The sequence below is a fragment of the Taudactylus pleione genome, unplaced genomic scaffold, assembly GCF_031769625.1.
Source record: "Taudactylus pleione unplaced genomic scaffold, aTauple2 ptg000170l, whole genome shotgun sequence".
NCBI classification, from domain to species: Eukaryota; Metazoa; Chordata; class Amphibia; order Anura; family Myobatrachidae; genus Taudactylus; species Taudactylus pleione.
The window spans coordinates 9,015,544-9,036,300 of record NW_028284572.1 but is presented as its reverse complement, the minus strand read 5'-3'; the positions used below and the strand labels follow the sequence as shown (position 1 = coordinate 9,036,300).

The following is a 20,757-nucleotide window of genomic DNA, read 5'->3' as shown; positions in this document are numbered from 1 at the left end:
GGCCCTGATTCAGAGCGAGCGCTGTGGTCAGAGCGTCCGGCTCTGAATCAGGCCCCTAGTTAGTTATAAACTATGTATGTGATTTATAAGTCCAGCAATCACTCTTTGGGGCTGATCCAGAGATGCCCGCAATGCCTATTGCTGCTGCGATACCATACGCAGTGGACTTGTGGAAATATGCTAATGACTCAGCTGCCGTCTTTTGCACAGAGACAACCACTGTTGGCGTCTCGCTTCCCCTGCCTATGTACAAAAGCAAAAACATCTGAAACATCGTCAGCACATAAAACCACTGAGCAATCCTATGCTGTCTCAGAATGAGCATCTAACCTAGGACATCGGGGCCTCTCCTTCTGCATACGAATTAGCAGAGGCTCACAAAGGAACGCCCTGAAAATGGTCCCAACACGCCTCCAGTTTTGTAACCACCCCCGCGACCTCCCCCAAACGCTGATCGCCTGTCATTCTCTCCCTTCGCTAACTAGTGGCTGCGCCTGCATAGTGCAGCTATGGCGCAAACACAGTAGCAAACAATTGTTCCACTGCGTCCGACATCGACATTGCGTACATCTCTGAACCTGGCCTTTATTGGTTGGGGCCTTCTTATTGGCAATAACATGTCAAAACGGCTGAAAGAAAGATGAAACTTTATTTAAATAATAATAATAAAAATATTCAGTCTAGTTTGTGTGCTATAAATGGGAATTACAACATTCTCAGTAGAAAAAGGAAGTGGAAAGAAATTAAAGCCCTCCAGTTCTGTTTAAATGGAACTTTCAGAAGTTTTGTGATTCATGAATCACTCTGTTATACGCTGTGGAAAATCCCTGGTCTGGGATAGGGAGTGACTGTTTTGTGCACTTACTTTAAAGCAGGCTAAGGAAGAAGTGCTACTGCAAGCTCAGTGTTTATGTCTAGGGGGCTTGTTCCAGTGATACATAAACAAATCACTCTGGCTGCCTGCTGCCAAATACCTTTCAGCCAATCATGACCACTGTGCTGTGATGTCACTTCATAACACACAAACCTTATAAATATTCTTCAATTTAAGTAGCACAAAGCATCTCCCACCCACCACAAGTTCAAGTTTCAATTCCAGCAGGCAGCCTGAAAGCATAAGGTGAGGAAGATGAAAAGTCCACTCTTAGACTTGCTGTTCCTTTTTCTGGAGAAATTATCATTGGTTGTCAACTTCAAACTTTTTAGCATGACAGATGAGGGTCAGGAAGCGACCCATTATCAGGACATATCCTATTTCAGACGTGGGGACTTGTTACAAGTCTCCAGGACCATGTTTGTTCATTTTGGAATTTATTTGGGAAATAACAAGGTTGCCCATTTGATGCCAGATATCCTCCCTGCTTTTTCAGATGACAAGTGCCTGACTGAGAAAGTTGTGACCAACAAAAGGCTGATCCTGGGTGTTCTGGCTAAGATGGCCAGTATCAGAGTGGACACAGTGCAGGACTTTGCCTATGGTGGAAGTATAGTAGTTAACGAGATGGACAACAGCTTCAATACGAAGCCCCTTCCTAATGAAGAAGTGGCCCAGAGGGCTGAGAAGTTGGTGGGGGCCACATCATACAGCCTGCTGTGGGATAACTGTGAGCACTTTGTCACTTACTGCAGATATGGCTTTTCCGTGAGCTTCCAGACTGACAAGGTAAATTAAAATGTTACAAGTACTCATTAAAAAAAATATGTGTTTTATGTTTTCAGGTGCATTATAAATGCAATTTATTGTGATAATGGTTTGATTCAAACAGGAATTGTCGTCACGTAAACCATATGGGAATTACTTAATTGGTCTAGATATGACTAACTACAGTACCTGGGCATTTTCTGGGTAGAGTGAGCAGTGAAAGAATAATGACTTCCCTTACTGTGGTGTAAATAGAATGCATCATAGAATATATCCCTTTAATGTATGGAATCTGTAAGGTGCAGAATTGTGTATAGCAGATACATGCATTTTAATTATAATTATATTTTAAAAATATTTAAAGAAAGTATTAAAAGTTTCTGCATCTTTAAAACACTGGATGACAAATGTACAAAAACTGTGCAAAGAAATAGCTCTGGGTGTAGTAATGTACTTAGTAGAATAGTTCTAATATTAATAGTTGAAAGTGAAATTTTTCTTACACTCTCCAAGTATTCTTTGCTGCAGGGCAGAAGCAATTATGAGCATAGCCTGTGCAGACAAAGGACGCTATAATCTGTTCATTACATTTACATTAACCATAACATTTCTATATTATCTGTTCTGAGAATGTCATGCAGAACAGACAAATGGCACAGATGTGTCCACATACACCTCAAATAGCACCAAACAGCCGTATGTTCAGTAGCGCGCCACAGACTTTGCTACTTAGCTGTGTCAATACACTAAACCTAAGTACCTAGTACACTATGGGCCGTATTTATCACAATTGCATCTCAGATGCGGATGTGATGGAATACATTTGCCAGGATTCACAATGCAACATTTGAATAAATTGCAAGGGATGTAGTTGTCATCCCATTGGTCAGGATGCCGGCATTCAGCATACCGATACTGGAATCTCGACAGCAGTCGGAATCCCAGTGCCAGCATCTCAATGCTAAGTTTAGGGTTAGGGGCAGGGGCCGATCTAGACTCTTGCTTTAGGGCTGGCGGTGTGTATATATATATATATATATATATATTATATATATATATACAGTATATAATGGGTATGGCCATGTGTGACGAGGGGCGTTGCTACGTGTCATGAGGGGGCAACGACTATTGTGACTGATGATCGCGATGGTGATCCAGGGCAGCATCGATGGACGCTGCACTGTAATGGCAACTGCATGCAGTAGGAGTCTATTTCGTACATACGCCTCCTGCTTCATTTGCATTTTAGCTGGACAGTCCACATCTGAATCAGGCCCTTTATGCACAGCATATGAAATCCACCAATACAATTGTACACATATATGCTGGGTCACAGATCCAGATATATGATTATTCTCTGAGTTACCCTTTGACTGAATTGTAAGCAGAACCAGCAGAACATTTTAGAGTAGAACTTGGTGATGCTGCTGACCTTGACAATGGACACTAGAGAAATCTCTTACTCAGAAGGTGTGGAGCTCCTCTCATTAGCTTAGCAAAAGTGGTTCCATGTGAGGGGGAGGTCATTCAAGCAAAGTACCCTCCCCTTTCTTCATGTACAGTACCCTGGGGTAATGCGCTGTAATGCACTGATTCTGTGTAAAATGCTGGAATCTATGGGTTTCCCCGCGCTTGAAACCCCAGAGGCTGCATTTAACACAGATTTTTCCTCGCAGCTTCTGAGGCTGCAAGGAAAAATCACTGTTATATTCCGGGTTACAGGACCTGATTAAATAGGTCTGGGTTGACGCTAATTGGATATGACCGTTGAACTGCAAATGAATAATTTTACATTGCTACAAAAATACTAAGTACCTAGGGCCTGATTCAGTATGAATCGCAAGAGCGGTCGCAATAGCGATTACGCACGCAGTCTCACTGCAAAGATATGGTAATGTCTGCGATCACTATACCATACGCAGCCTAACATAAGGACGCCCACCTTACCTTACTTATATACATAATACCTAACATCGAGTACAATCACAGCCTCACGCACACTTGTACATGGTCTGACCTTACTCAGGAATTGCTAACTTCATCACACACAGTGAGTACACAAGCTGCGTAGGGCATCACAGTGGCTAATTTATGCACACCCCTGCAATGGCGTTCAAACGCACTGGCACGCCTGCATTTTGCCAACCACCACCCGTCACCACCCCCAAATGGTACTTCCTGTCAATCACTCTGCGACGGGTCTGCGTAGTCACTGCGATCGCAGTCCCAATCACAGTGGAGTGTTCGCACACGCGCACTGCGATGCATAAGCATGCGCAGAACGCAATAATTGGCCAATTGCATGTGTAATTGCAGTTGGGATCGCTGCTGAATCAGGCCCCTAGCACATAATAAGCAAAGTAAGATGCAGAATTGAGGAAAAAGTAACAAAATTGCTGAAAGTATGCAGTCTGTGTAAAAGGCAAACAACAGGTCTAATACAAGTGATATGCGCTGTGCATCACGATGTTTTATGTGCAACTTTATACTAATTCCTTTGTGACAAAAAAATAATAATCCTAAATTGCTAGTACACTATCTGTAAGAAGAGGGAAGTGACAAATGCGCTATAACCAGCGCTATTTCAACCTCAGTATGTATGAAAGCAGATAATGTAGAAAGTAAACAAAATCTAGTTGAAGCAGGAAGAGCTATAACGGCATGATAAGTGCCCTTATAGTACATCTCCCCAGGGGCCTATCTATAATGGGTGCAGGGTGTGCGGGGCCCCGCACCGCACATCCTGCACCCATATTTTTAATACTTACCTCTCCTGAGTCCCACGTTGGTGGTATCAGCGCTGTGAAAACTGCCTGGAAAAATGGCCACTGCGGCCATTTTCCCAGCGTTTGCGCATGCATAGTAGGGAAATCGCTGTGAAAATGGCTACCGCGCCATTTTCCTGGTGACCTGCGCATGCTAGTGCCCAGAGTCTACTGCTGCAGCGCTGCGCTCAGTGCGCTGCCTGCAACTTTAGAGAGAGGAGGGGGCCCCGGATGGAAACTGCACAAGGGCCTCCTCATCTCTATACACCCCTGCATCTCCCCCATGTGTAAACTAAGATACAACACTGAGGAAAAGGTAGCAAATTTGAGGAGAAAATATGCGATCTGTGTAAAAAGGAAAAACATGAGTGACCCGTGCCAGCAGGGCCAGCGATAGGTGTCTCGGCACCCAGCGCCATCCTGTGCTCCCACTTCATCACTGCGCCCTCCCCCTGAGCATAAAATAAAGGCAACAGGTGAGTGGAGGGTGGGGATCTTCTGCAGCTGGACCCCGGCTTCCCTGTGCGGCCACACACACAGAGCGTGCCTGGAGCCAGCCCTGCATGCCAGGCACCTTTATGCTTTATCTGCGACCTTTGACTAATTCCTTTGTGCCTAGTATACTGTAAGTACCTAGTATACTATACTGTAAGTGCCTAGTATGCTATACTCTAAGGCCCTGATTCAGAGCCGGACTCTCTGACAGAGCGCTCGCTGTGACTCAGGGCCGTTCTTTTTTTTTAGAACGGCCTCCTGCATAGCTGTGGGCCATGATGATGGTCACGATGGTCAAGATCATCGCGTCCATCGGGCTTGTGATGAGACCCTTGTGGTAGGGTCTCGTGGCCGCAAGCCCCAGAGAGCTTTCGGCTCAAACAGAGCCGAAAGCTCTCCCACTGACATCACTTGTGATGTCAGTGGGGCCGCCCCCAGACGGTAGGCGTTCTCATGGGAACGCCTCCGTCTTGGCAGCCACCCCCCGGCCCGCCCACCAAAGGGGACGTGCTGTCACTCAACATCGACAGCACGCCCCCTTTGGTACGAGACCCGGAGCGACGGATTGCCCGTCGCTATCCGGGTCTCGCGCATGCACACGACGGAGCTGGCTCCGTCGTGCGCATGCACTCTGGGCCACCATCGACCCGGTTGCGAGCACTCAGCGCTTGCGACCGGGTCTGAATCAGGCCCTAAGTACCTAGTATACTATAAGCAAAATGAGCTGCAAAATTGAGGAAAAAGTGCGCAGCCTGGGAAAAGCTACCTGTGGGTCACCAGGCACCTCGCACCATATGGGTAGGTGTATGGAAAAGTAATACAATGTGCACAAAAGCATCCCTGCACAGTGCACAAGCATGCTACTGACTTGATAAATAAGTAACTGATCCATATCACATTTCCAAAGGGAGAAAAGTGCTTCATTTTATATGGTATGAGGAAGATTCAATTAGCCGCCATGTTCTAAAAGAATCTTGCTTGTCTTTGCTCGCATCCCATATATGGTAACTAGAAATGTCAGTAAGGAAACAGAAAAAGAACAAAACTCGCACATAAAATGTAACTTTTAATCAAACATTGTTAAAATTGGAGGCTTAGAATAAATGAATGAAACATTCTGAACACTGCAAGGCAAGTAATCACAAAGTACAGATGAGTCCTGCTACATCTTTGCTGCGTGCGCAGAAAATCATGCCACGCATGGCGCGAGTCGTGTGCCCATGAGCGGATACGTGCACTGCGTTCGCACCCGCACCACCATAGGAATGCATGGTGCGGTCGCAGTGCACGCCGTTGCATGGTGTAGCATATGCTGCTGCGGGTAATTGCATGAAGCGATGCGTGCGCATGTTTGTAGCGTGATCAACAAAGATGTAGCAGGACACATCTGTAGGTGTAGTGGGGTCACAGGTGGAAAAGTAATACAAAGATAAAACTAAGAAAGTATGGGCCTCATTCAGACCCGGTCGTGAGCGCAGAGCGCTCGCAACAAGGTCGATGTTTAGGCCCTGCTCATGCACAGCGGCCGCACTGCGTGTGAGCAAGCCCCGGAGCAAGAGAGAAATTCTCTCGCTCCGGAGCTCTCTTCAAAAGGGGCGGCTGTCGATGTTGATATGTGTGTGCAGCACCAGCAGCCAATGAGAGTCGATTCCCGGCAGCGCCTGGCCGACCAAAGCAGAGTTCCCGGCAGCAGAAACCCGACAGCGCTGGAAATCCTGATCGTCGATAGGTAAGTATTGACTAACCTAACCCCCTAACCCTAACCCTCCTTAGGGGTGCCTAACCCTACCCTCCCCCCAAGTGCCTAACCCTAATCCTCACTCTAAGTGCCTAACCCTAATCCTCACTCTAAGTGCCTAACCCTAAGCCCCCCCTTCCCCGCTGCCTAAACCTAAGTCCCCCGGGGGGGTGCCTAACCCTAAGTCCCCCCCGCAGGTGCCTAACCCTAACCCTGCCTCCCCCAGGCCTAACCCTAACCCTTCCAGGGGGGGTGCCTAACCCTAAGTCCCCCCGGGTGCCCTAAACCTAACCCTCCCCCCCCGCGCGGCTGTCCGCTCGCGGCGCCCTGCATCCCTTCGATTGGGATGCAGGGCGCCGGTCTCCTGGCGTCGGGGAAATGTCAGGCATCTACATCTAGATGCCCGGCATTTCACCATCGCCGGGATATGACAGTCGGGAAGCCGGTTTCCGGTATTAAGGCAGCCGGCTTCCCGACTGTATACCCTTCTATGGGTAACGCCATTACCCACCGCAACCAAGTCTTGGAGTGCATCGCACTCCTAGGGTTGGTTCATATGCAAAATGCGGTCAAACCCGCATTTTTGGGGTTTGACCACATTTTTACCATTGATGCATCCCGCCCTTGCACTTTCATCAAATATACTTTCCTAGTTTTATATTTATATGACAGTTCCACCTGTGACCCTACTACACCTACTTTGTGATTACTTACTACCTTGCAAGCTTTAATAACTTCTTCTCCAATTGATGTATTACTGCATACTGAAAATCTAACTCCAGTGCGAGGATCTCCTCCCCTTTTCCCCTACCCAACTGTTGAAAACTAGAAATGTGTCATAAATGACAATGAAGGAGATGTATATATTCATGCTTATATTTCTGCGAAAATACCCACTTCCCTCATCTAACAGAATCATCCCCACCAGTAGTAGTCCCCAGTAAAGGTCCCCCCCCTGATGCAGTGCCCCAGTAGTAGCCCCCTCCCCAGTAGTGCCCCCAGTAGTGGTCCCACCCCCCACCCCCGATGCAGTGCCCCCAATAGACAACATACAAGTTTAAAAAAAAAAAAAAAAACACTTTCCTTAATTCACGCTCCGGCTCCTGCTCCGGCTGCCGTCCGCACCACTGTAGTCCTCCCGGGCTGGCGCGCTCTGCATTATGGAAGAAACATCATGACGTCACTCCCATTACCCACTGCAGGAGCCGGAAGACAGAGCTCATGAGTGATCTCTATCCCGGCTCTTGCAGTGGGTGCAGCAGCCAATGAGAGTCTGTCTGACTGTCACTGGCTACTGATTAATACACACATTGCCGCCGGGTGGCGGGGATGTGTGTGCAGCAGCAGCCAATGAGAGTCTGTCTGATTGTCATTGGCTGCTGGCTGGTTAACACACATATCGCCGCCGTGTGCGGTGATGTGTGTGTAAATACACCAGCCAGAGCCCACCTCCCGCCCTCCGCCTGGCGCTATTGGGTAAGCGCTCAGGGGGAGGGAAGGGGCTTGGCTGTGTGTGCAGCACAGGACCGGCCCTGGGTGCGGGGAAGCCTAGCGCCGGACCTGAGTAAATGTGTAGCGCTGACTGCACTCACTGCGGACAGCGCTACACTGGCTATACTAGGGCAGGCCGATACCATGATTGACAGCACCCCCCCTGGGCCACCGGTCCCACGGCACTCAGGGCACATGCCCCGCTTGCCCTGCCCTAGTTACTCCATTGCATCTAACACGGGGACAATTTTCCTTGGACCTTCTCCATGATATCAGAGACCACGATCGTTGGTGGCAGATGGTTCTTAATATATCCAACCCGCGATCTTTGTATAGCAGGTGGTCCGTGTTTTTGGACCTGATATCTATTCCCCGCCATCTCAGTAATTAACTGGGTTCCTGTTGATTATACTCAGCAAGAAATAAGAAGCACGTGTTTAAACTTATACATTGAAAACAATATTTTGGCATTCAGCCATCTTCAAGCTTTTAAACATATTTCTTTCTTTAATTATGCATTTTCCACACACAAGCTTTTATTAAGTTGAAACTTCATATTTCTACTACTATAATTTTTATTATTATTAATTAGCAATACTTTATATCACTTATAAACATTGCAAGGTTATTTTAATAGCTTATTTCACTTCACAAAAATTGCCTTTATTTGTAATATAAGAGAAAATGATATTTCCTCTTTCACAATTCCCACCCTTTGAGGACTTTGAAGCTTGCTTCCAAATACACCACTTACTGTATAGTATTTTCTTGAACACTTTTATTTTTTATAGTTAATTTGCTTTGCAGACAAATGTCTGAATCGCACCTCCCAAGGAGCAGGTGAGCATTAAGCCCTCACTGCCTACTTTTAGCAAGAAGGGACTTTGGGTCTGGTTCAGCAAGGATCACAATTGCAAAGCTGCATGCAGGCAGCTTTGCAATTGCGATCCTTGCAATAACGCAAATGCAGCAGGAGGTGTATAACACCCCTTGCTGCATTTGCGATCCCAGCACTGTGAAGGAAGTCGCAGACTGGGATCACCCTCGCGACGACGGTGGTCAATGGTGGACAGCGAGGGGCCACCGGACAGCTGAGTAAGCCTCAGCTTACTCAGGCTGGCCGGCTTGCGAGCTCAGAAGACTGTGTATGTCCACGCAGTATCTGGGCTGGCAACTCCCAGAAAACGAGGCGGACACGCCCCTGTTTCTGGGAACGCTGGCCACCCCCTCCCCCACATCGCCCCTTAAATGCCTTTGCCTGTCAATCATCCTCTGCCTGTCAATCAGGCAGAGGCATTCGAGGGCTTGCGTGCGACTGAGCAGGATTCTGCACACTCGCAGATTCTGTTCTGCGCACGCGCAGATTCCCGATAAGTACACTGCTGAATCAAACCCTTTGTCCAACCCTACCAAGAGCTATCCTATTCCACAGTTGGACCCCTGCCCTCCGAATTCCAAATTCCAAAAATACAGAAAAAATTCTGTATTTTTGGAATTTGATGGTGTTACTAAACGCCAATCTCAGGTGGCGAATAGCGGGTTACACTTACATGCTTTCAGCTGGGCAGGTCCTCCTCCGGCTCGCTCCGTCACTCCCTGGTCTGTCCTCTGGCTCCGGCTGTTGCTCTGACTGTATTCTCCCGGCAGAACACAGTAAAGTTAAAAAAAATTTAATAAAATAAAGTTTTTTAAAAAAAGAAAAAAAAATCTTCAGCAAGTCTGGCGGGAGGTCTGGGTCCGCGGCTGCAGCCTGTCGGGGTCCAGATGGCCAGGTAGGTGGGGAAGGGAAGCGGAGGGGAGCAGAGGGGGGAGGTGGATGGACACAGTGTTACCGCAGCTGTAATCAGTGCTGCGCATACGCCGCTTTTGTGAACATAATAGCGCATGCGCAACACTGATTACAGATGCGGTAAGTTAGAGTAGATAGGGAAAAGTATTTCCTGAACAGCTGTCATCACAAAAATTACAGCTTTTCGGAAAAGATACTTATGAAGAGGAGGAATGATGAATTCCTCCGTTAATTAGGTAGCACTCCATGCGAGTTCTAAACCTAATTACCTCCATCGATATTTTAGTGTTAATGAATAGGCCCCTTAATCTTATGTGTTTCCCTCAAGCAGAAATAGTGTTGCTTATCTTATGGGTCGCGTACCTAAATATCTTCATTCCACATGTTATAACCACGTAAATTCCTATGATAATTACTGTAACAAACAACAATAGCTTTCCCAAAACATACATACTGTAGTATTAGAAAACCATTCTCCTATCCAGGAGGACATATTTGATGGATCTAACCAGCAAAACCAAGTGTCTGCTAGGATACTAGTAAAATTATGGGATTTGACAAAATCTTCTTTAATTTTTAGATATATAATATTATTATTATTATTATTATTATTATTACTATTATTATTATTATTATTATTATTATTATTTCTCAATAATTTATATCACTTATAAACATTGCAAGGTTATTTTAATAGCTTAATTTACTTCACACAAATGCCTTTGTTTGTAATATAAGAGAGAATGATATTTCCTCTTTAACACGGGAACATTATCATTTGCCAACGCAAATGGATGCCTGGATTCATTGGAGAGTTTGTAGCTTCACAACAAGCTATAACGGGTATAATTACGAAAGGTCGCTTTTTGTCGATTTTTATCCATTTAATATGGATCAAAATCTATCAACATCGATGTTATGTTCTGGGGCCAAACTAATACTTAAGTAATCAAATCAAAAATTGTCTGTTAGTAAAATTGTCTGTTTTCGATGTTAATCAATTTTGATAGATTTTTATTGATTTTAAATTGATTAAAATCGACCTTTAGTAAATATACCCCTGAGTCTCAGACACTGCTCGCTGTTAAATACAATGCCCATACTGTTTGTATGGACAGGAGAAAGCAGCTGAGCGCTGCTCACTCCAAAAATAGACAGACTGCTGGATCTGACTTAATAGATACCGGTAAAGGTGCTTAAGTAAAAGAAAAGAGTGATAATATGCTTATCACTTGTTGTCAAATGAGGCCCTATATGTATTGTGACTACAGTCTCCCACCTACTTACTTGTACGGAACATGTGCCAGTATTCTCGCTCTCATAAGAAACACTTGGTATGGAACACTTGTGTTGCAAGGTAAACCACAGGTGCCAAGCAATGTATTGAGCTCACTGCGGCTGCAGTTGCCAGAAAAGTGCGGTTTCCAAGGCAACATTTCTTTTACTTCCAAAAGAAAGTTAAATGTGATTCTCAGAGGGGTTTAGTACACATAGCTCTTTTATAACCTAACCCTGTACACTCTCATTGCTCATAAAACTTTGTATTCACAGACATCTGCCTCACTCAGTAGTTCACAAATTGGTGCCAGCTCTTATTTTTGCAGTCATTTATATTGAGGTAGTACATTATATACATGTGTATTAGATTCCACAATGCTCTATAACAGTATGTGACGATAGACTGGGCAATGGGCATCCATTTCTAAAGTTGTTTCTTGTCTAAGTGGATTCGCCTTCATAAATCGTACTAAAGACAATATAACCAGTATGAGACAAGAAAAATATTACTAATACACGCACACGCACACACACACGCACGCACACACGCATCGTTATTTTATTATACAGTTGTTTATAAAGTGGGATTTGTGACAGTGATTAACAATAAAATTCTGAGCAAATTCTTCACATGGCGTGATCATTTTACTATATCTAGTTTCTGTGCAATTACTAACTTCCTTTCAGTCAAACAATAGTAAATGTATTTCATCTTTATGCTATTAATTGGAGCAGCATATAGCTTGGCTGCTATCATTATCTTTATAGTGAGAGAGACAGAGAGAGATACTTAAGCCTTGGAGAGAGAGAGAGAGAGAGAGAGAGAGAGAAAGAGAGAGAGAGACGTACTTAAGCCTTGGAGAGAGAGAGATGTACTTAAGCCTTGGAGAGAGCTAAAGTACCAACCAATTAGCTCCGGACTGTCACTTTACAGGCTGTGTTTGATAGATGACAGTGTCAGCGCTCCTCTGATTAGGGTGTATGTATGTTACAATACAGATAATCTTGGTATGTTCATTCACAAGCAGCAAGAAATAAACAATAAAAATGACACTCCAAGATTTTGACGTCCAGCAAAGTATTCAGTATGATTTACCGCCGACAGCGGCTTCACGGCAGCAGTGAAAATCCCGATCGTCGAAAGGTGAGTATTGACTAACCTATTCTACCCCCTAACCCTAACCCTCCCTTAGTGGTGCCTAACCCTAACCTCCCCCCAAGTGCCTAACCCTGACCCCCTCTAAGTGCCTAAACCTAGCCCCCCCTTCCCCGCCGCCCAAACCTAAGTCCCCAGGGGGGGTGCCTAACCCTAACCCTCCCATCCCCTAGCCTAAACCTAACCTCCCGGTGAGGTGCCTAACCCTAAGTCCCCCCCTGGGACCCCTAAACCTAAAGTGGTTGTCCGCGCCTGGCGCCCGGCTTACCTTCGATTGGTAAGCCGGGTGTTGGGCTACCGGCGTAAGGAAAATGACAGACGTCGGGATTTTGACGCCTGTCATTTAACCCTTGCTGGGATTAGACAGTCCGGGAGCCGATGGTCGGGATTCCGTCCATCGGCTTCCCAACTGCTTCCCCCAGCAAATTAGTTATTCTTTTCTTATGATTTCACACTGAGACACGTCATCTGTAGTTGGTCAAGTACCTCAAAATATAAGGATGAGGCTCCACATAGTGCACGATCAATTACATTTATTAGTGAAGGTGCCCATCTGTCACAGCAGATGCAGTAGCAATTTGATCACATGTGCACTATATATTAGTGAGTTGTATATGTATGTAAGTATGTATAGTTGTAGCATGCCTGACTCGGGACAGACTCATGCCTGTGCGCCCTTTCCCACTATAGCTTTCACTGCAGGAAGATGTAGAGAAGGGACCACCTTAGGAAAGTTGTGGCCTGGATAAATGCAGGGCGGGGAGTGGGGTGTGGGTGGGGGGTTATCGAGGTAGGGTCGGGAGATGTACTAGTATTCTATCTATCTATCTATCTATCTATCTATCTATCTATCTACCTCTCCATATTTATTGGTGTGCTTTCATGTTTTTCAAGTTTGAAGTGGGCTGATGATTTGTACTTTATGTATTAGATACAGTAGTGTAGTGCCTTTCTGTATATTCGATTAATCATGCTGTGCAAACCAAACATTCCTCTTTCTGTTTTATCTACATAATGCTCCCAGTAAACTACTGTATGATGACTGTAGAAGATCTTGTTAAGTTTGAAAGTAGCCAAGAAGTGTAAGACTTAAGTTGCGTACACCCTATACAATATATTGTACCATATATTGTCCTGGCATGGATTGGAACGTTATATTGTACATTGTATAGTGTGTACGTCCGATCCGTCGTTATTGACAGTCGTTCATCGCATCGTTCCATCTGCTGTGCTTCATATGAGACATTGCAATGAATGACTCATTGCAGTTACGTGCAGAATGTAACTACACATTGTGCTGTTGTACACCGTATCGTGCAGTGTGTACGCAGTGCGCAATGTATCGTTACATCGCATTGCACCGTCATATAGTGTTTACCCAGCTTTAGTATGAGCCATCCTTTATTTGAATTGAACCATGACAAATTGCCTGTAATCAGCTGTTCCAAGATCACACTCACTTTGGGGCCAATACACAGATCTGCAGTGAGGAAATGTTTCAGTAGCAGTAATGCTGAGCACAGAGCAGTCAGACCTTACGATGTAAGCAGCAGATCTGTATCATAGTTAATATGTCTATACTGGTATGTGTGAATATTGTTCATTGTTAATTAAAGGGATTATCAACTGTGAGAAAAAAATAATTAGTATGGATATTCCCAAACTGATTAAACTGTAATCACTCTAACAAATATTTGTATTGTTTCCTAGTTTTGTGAGACTGTAAAGAGGATTATTAGAGATCAGAGGAGTGTGATTGCTTCTGCCACTTCAGGACTGGTGTTGATTCTCTGCCTGGGATTGGATGCTTCCATTACTCTCCCCAGTCTTCTAATTACCTTCACACTGTGGATGGCAAGCTAGAACAACGGAACCTGCACTCTGTATATAGTACATCTTGTAAAGTATGTTATTTATAATAAAACGGTTAAAGAAATGTGGAAGACAATCAGTTTAAAATTTACTCAGATAAGCAAATTGGTTGTAAAATTAATAATAAAATGTATTGGAACTATGACGTCACAAAGATGTGTGGAAAAATTGGTGTGATTTGTGATTTTTGTTTAACTCACCGTTTCACAGGTAAATAAATGTGCAGCTACTGTGGGTTTGCTACATCTGAATGATTAGATATACTGACCCTATTTAAATATACTGACCCTATTTGGGTTGCATAAAATCAGGAAGTTTCTTCATAAATGGTCTTTTTTTTGTTGACTCTCTTTCAGGACACAAAAAACACATATACCATTACACAGTTATAATGTTTTTCCTGTGTGTGATGTTGTACACTTACAGTATATTTTTTTTAAATGTGTTTAATACTTCTAAAAAGATGCACTTGAGCTAATTAAATTTCTTCTTAATTAGTTTATGTTAGTGGGGGAAAATAAACACATTTCTGAATACCTTAATCTTAATGCTGTAATATGTAATATGAAAATGTGTCATTTCAGTCTCTCAGCAATGCCTGCAGTTGTAGTTTCAATAAGGTTCCAGAAACTAATCTTGTTTTTCTTTTTTTTACTTTATTTGCTTTTTTTTATTTACCATATTTTGAAAATATACTAGAATAGGGAAGATTCAGGCTCCTTAATAGTTTACAAGAATAAAGCAAACAGCGTAGTTCTGTGAGTAATAAAAGTAATTCTAACATATCCTTTCTGTTTGCAAATTCCTTTTTGTTGGTTTTAAGGGGAAAATTTACATCTTTTATAAGGTTTTTTTCCTTCGTGTGGCCCCCACTATTATGTGAGACCAGGACAGGGAAAGTGGTGAGCTATGAACATTGGACAAGATAAGGCATGGGAGGTGTGTGGTGATGGTGACATCTGATTGGACATCAGACAGATGCATTCAGTATACTCTTCTGATCTTATCTTATTCAATTCCTAGGATGACTCCAGCCTTTCAGGACTAAAAACTCTCTGTTCCCCCTCTCCGAAACAGCACAAACCAATAAGGGTAGTTAGTGATAATGAGAACATTACAACTTTTTCTCCCCTTTCACTGGCTTAGTTCCTATTTCTGTTATTGATTTTACTCAATATATAGTTGCATACCAATTTTTAAATTTATACTAAATTAAAAATATAGTTTTATAATGGAATAGATCGCTACTGAAATGACTGCAGTTACAGTAGTTAAGATATAGCCCTGTTATTTCAGTACTTCCCTGAATGCTATAAAAACAGAACAATAAGAAACCTTGATTAATTGTGTCTCGGAGTGTTTTGCTACATTTTTTACTTTTATTTGATAGTAGACAATTTATGCTATTTTTAGTTATCAGTCATTGGAATGCAGAAGTGAATTCCATACATGTGTGTCACCTTAGTCTTTTACAATTTATTACATTGTTAGGTCCTACAGAACTTAATAAATAAATATTGCAGTGTGGTATTATTCAGATCATACTTAAAAATACAATATGTAATTTTTTTATTTCATTCCTAAATTATTAGGAATAAGATGAAAGTTAACTGACTGGAGACAACATGCAATTTTATACTTACAGTACATTTTTTAACGATCTCACTTTAGATGTCTGCATTCTATATTTAAGAAATACTACACTCTGGTAATTTAACTCATGTGTGGTAGAGCGTATAATCAAAAAAGGGAATCTGTTTGTCATTATATGCCATTATTAAATTAAATTCACATTTTAAATTTTATTGTGTGGGGAAGTTTTGAAAATAAAAATATAAACCTTACATTTCAAAGATCATCCAGTGTGAGACATCTAAAGAGCGGGCTAGTTATGTTGATTTTTCAACATAACTAAAATATCAAAAATGTTTAACTAATGTGAAGCGTAATAATAAGTATAAAACTAAGATAAGGGTTTATAATAGAGAATGGTAAAATGCATAGTGTATTGTGGTGTGGGTATATGTGAATGTACTGTAAACATAAATATTGGACACAGACATGGAAGAAGGGCACAGGGTGAGACATACTGAAGAGTAGTCAAACTTGGAAAATTAATTTTATTACAAACAATTAGAACGTAAAATAAAAAAATAAAACAGTAAAAAAAGGTGATTCAGGGGTAATTTAAGTTCAAAAAATAATTTTAAAAAAATGATAATAAAGCAGTTATTTTTTGTTTCGATGATTAATAAAATTTGGGTTGCAAGAATTAACGACAATTTGAGGCCATTATTGGTTTAACAACCAATAATAACATGGCATTATTTGACTAAATGAGCTAATTAGACACTTCCACTTAATAAGTCATTAGGGGGGATGTCTCAGGTGTTCTGAAGCAAGTCCCACCAATTTTTCCTTAAAATAATGATTGTAGAAAAAATTGGACTTGCACTGAAGCTAAATTAAAAAAACTGCATTAACTTCTATAGAAATTGTCATGCCTAATTTTCTCACAGGTAATTGAATAGGGAAAACCTTGCATCTACGGAGAAAATGTTACCTGCAGTTGGATAAAGTATAGTAACTTGTTGCTGCAAGAATATTTAATAGCAATCCATATCATATCCCATATGCATATTAAAGCAATGTATTTGAAACTGTATTTGTCATATTGATAGGCATTAGCATATTCTGTGCATTTCTCTGTATTTTAAGCCTTGATGACTTTACTGCTGTTATTTTGCTGCCTGGGGAGACTTTTATTTAGGAATGGTAAATCACAATTGTCAGTAGACCACAATCCATTTTGAAAAACACACCCATAATACAGTCAATCCTTTATACAACTTTATACATTTTTTAAATTTGACTGGCAAAGGTGTTACAGTAACAGCCCATTCTCATTGTCCAATTCCAGAACCAAGCATTATCACTTCAAATGTTTCCACTAGTAAAAAGTTGCTATTTAAACTTAGCTGAATGGAAAAAAATTCCTTCTGAAAATTCTTCTGCAGAATCAAATCATAATACACACTGCAAAACATGTTTTGAATTTAGGAATTATAATTCAAATTGAAAAATGGGTGATGGCCAAAAACATATGCATCTCTAAATATTTGGTAAATTTCCTACAATAGTGATAATTATTTTAGGAAGGCAGAAAGAAATATAATTATTAATCAAATTTGGTCAAATATAGATTAAAATTTATTAATATCACTTGCCTCTAGTTTGGGGTACTTATATAACATTGTGCTTGTGATTCAAAATAATTGTCTCTGCAAGAAGCATTACAGTATTGGAGTGAAATCCTTATGTATTTATTATCCCTATGCCTGTCCATGGGTACCTGACTTACAGATAAAGTGGCACTTAATACAAATTACAGGTTCATAACATTGTAGCCCATAAGTCAGGGTTTCCCCTTCCCTTACCCACAGTCATAATTTAAGTTATTTAATTCCATTCATCTCACCCTGGACATGGGTAAGCTCTTTAGTACTATCCTATGCCTCTTTGACCACTAAGCATACGGGCTGGGCTATTTTTACTTCCCAAGTCTCAACTGCACCAACATGACCAAAGATCGGAGTTTCTGCTCTATTATGCTTCCCTCTCTACATCACCAATGATGTGGCTTACAGTATAGCAGAAGTACCATTCTTTCACAGAAACTAATGAAACCTTGCAACTGAAAGATGTTAAAGAGCTGAGTGATGCTCAGCACTGAGGTTGTGGATTTGATTCCCACTACGGCCCTAACTGTGTGAAGTTTGTATATTCTCCCTGTGCTTGCGTGAATTTCCTCTGGGTGCTCCGGTTTTCTCCCACATTCTAAAAATATACTGGTAGGTTAACTGGATCCCAACAAAAATTAACCCTATTGTGTGACCAAGTGAATATAGATTGTAAGCTCCACTAGGGCAGGGACTGATGTGAATGGCTAAATATTCTCCGTAAAGCTCTGCGGAATATATTATTTAAATAACTGGTAATAAATAAATAAATAAATAAATGAATGAGCATTAATAAGAATACACATCTAGAACACAGAGATCTGTCAAAAATAAATTCAGGAACAAAATCATATTTGTTTATAAAGAAAGGAATACAATTGGATTTACCTCTTCCTTTAAAGTATGTCATGAATTTATCATATACACATGTGAACTAGTATATACAAAAGGAATTATGGGATAGAGATACAAACATTTATGGAGCCAAAAGTCAGTTTAGGAAATCTTGGACATATGTACAGTTATTGACACAAGTAGGTTTTTCCAAAAATGGGTATCCCAGAAGAAGAAGACAGAGCATTCAGAATCCAGAATCCGGGTCGCCAGCATTGCTATTTAGAGCCCCATTTACTATTTGGACACTGAACTTTGGTAATTATTTTGGTCTGGACTAACTTATACAGCACATTACCCTACCATTATAGGATTACAAATATGCCTCCAAGCATTCATGGATTAGATATTTAATTGGTGGATGATTTCTTTTATATGTTTTCATTTTCATGTATGGAATGTATTCCATGTCATCATATTAGATATTAAATATTATTAATTTTTTATCTTCTATCTATTGAGCGCTGTTATCTTGTTATATGGTTCTTTCTCTCTGAGGACTGACTATCCTCTTATTTACAGCTGCTTTTTATCAATTTATTCCCTAGTAGTGCTCCATCAGTAGTATCACTATTGTGTTTTATTTTGCCCCTCCAAGTAGCTGTGATGCTGCCCATGGCTGCAATAGCTTTAGCTATTACATTGAACTTACTACATACTGATTATTATTTCACTTAAATGAAGGGGCATTCAACATATATAGTCACATTACTGGACACATTATCACCATCTATAGTGCTTTGAATTCAAAAACATAAGTTATTAGCACACTTTTACAAAGTCTATTTAGAAAGATGGGGGCTGGCTGAGGAAGTTGATGGGGGCTGAACGCTGGCTGATTAAGGTAATGGGCAGGGGCAGAAGTATGGGAGACAATGGAGGCGCCTGCCGCCGGGCGCCAGCACTGAAGGGGCGCCTCCTCACCCACAATATATTCACCCCACTTAGGGCTGTAAATATAGGGGATAGGGGGGCACTAAATGATAACTTGCCTCCGGGCACCTGGGATGAACTTACGCCACTGGTAATGGGGGTAGGCTGAGGAAGGTGACAGTGTGTAAGGAGCCTGTCATTGTCTTAAGGAGGAGCAAGGAGAAGATCCAGGTAGAGGAAAGGGAGGGGACACACACGCAGACTGCTGCAGAGACACCGAGTGGGGGGGGGTGAGGGAGGGGGGGGCAAATTGCCTTGTCCCAGTGACAAAAATTCTAGTTACCTGATTACTGGGACCACGAAACATGTATGAATGGATCACAGTAAGTACATTTTAGCTTTCCTCAGAAACAGAAAAATAAAGTGTTCTGCTTTAGTGATAAAGAAGGTCTAATCCATAGCTTTTTAGGGAATGCAGTATTCGGAGTGGGTGAATATTTGTTGGCAGAGGATGACACAGGAGAACTGGGAAAGAGGGAGGTAGGAGAAAGGATGAATCTAGGTATAGCTGGGAGATGAAAAAGCGTAAGTACAATGAAAATAGGGAATCTGGTTTTACTTTTTGGTTAATTAGAGTTCCTGCTTGTTCCTGCTGAAAAATAGCACTGGTTACAATCATCAGTGTTTAATATGTTAAAACTGAATTATCAGAAGCAAAAAATAAATACAAAATAAATGAATCTAAACAAAAATAAATATGGTTCCAAGTCTAACCAAAACAGATGTGTCCGAGTGTTTTTTTCTTCTTTCCTGTTGACAGACTCGCTCATCCCAGCATGGTATAGATTTCAAAGATCTGGATGACCTTTAGGGGATTGATCAGAAGAAGTTGTTGATGATGACAGCTTTCCTTCCAATTCTGAGAGTCAACATTGATTAGCAAAAGACAGAGATCAGGTGACCCCTGGGTTACCCATTCTCACTGAGTGAGTGGCCTTCAAGGCATAGGACAATCCCCCTGCCCCCCAGAAATCTGACATATAGAGAAAGTGAACAGCAGACAGACAACATTTTAAATCTCAGTGTTTACTTTTGAAGAGGCAACAGGCCAAGAGCTCAAATCTGGAATAAAGTAATATTTACAAAAAATCTGTAATTCTTGTAGATACTGTGTGCGCAGAAAATGTGCGCAGAAATCAAAAAGGTGAAGATAGAAAGATGGAAATATTTTTTTTTGTTCTCAAACAAGTAATCAGTTTATGTAGGAATTTCAGTAATGATAACATAATACATTTGGCAGTACTAAACAATGGATTAATTAAATATACAGTAAATTACTTTACATTAGAACTATTGATGACAGCTGGCACAATACCTATTGAGCAATGTTGTCATAGGGAGCAATGTTTACGGGTGGTCTCAGTGGAGCTGCTTACCAGAGATACAGGAAAAGCAGGCGGATTACTTGGAAGTGTATCACATATCTGCAGTGAAAGATGCTGATTCTACTAGTGACAGATCTTGT

At 41.9% G+C, this 20,757-nt stretch overlaps 1 protein-coding gene across 1 annotated transcript; it reads left to right on the top strand.

Moving 5' to 3' along the window:
- The first annotated feature begins 1,076 nt into the window (after positions 1 to 1,076).
- LRAT (lecithin retinol acyltransferase) lies at positions 1,077 to 15,718 on the top strand. Its single transcript, XM_088475366.1, has 2 exons — positions 1,077 to 1,663; positions 14,065 to 15,718. The coding sequence occupies exons 1-2, from the start codon at positions 1,130 to 1,132 to the stop codon at positions 14,215 to 14,217; spliced, it is 687 nt and encodes a 228-aa protein (XP_088331492.1). The 5' UTR covers positions 1,077 to 1,129; the 3' UTR covers positions 14,218 to 15,718.
- Positions 15,719 to 20,757: the final 5,039 nt, after the last annotated feature.

Bases quoted from the DNA above. Each gene is read 5' to 3' on its own strand.
- LRAT (XM_088475366.1), top strand. From the start codon at position 1,130: ATGAAAAGTCCACTCTTAGACTTGCTGTTCCTTTTTCTGGAGAAATTA. The intron at 1,664-14,064 runs GTAAATTAAAAT...ATTGTTTCCTAG, and splicing joins TGAGCTTCCAGACTGACAAG to TTTTGTGAGACTGTAAAGAG.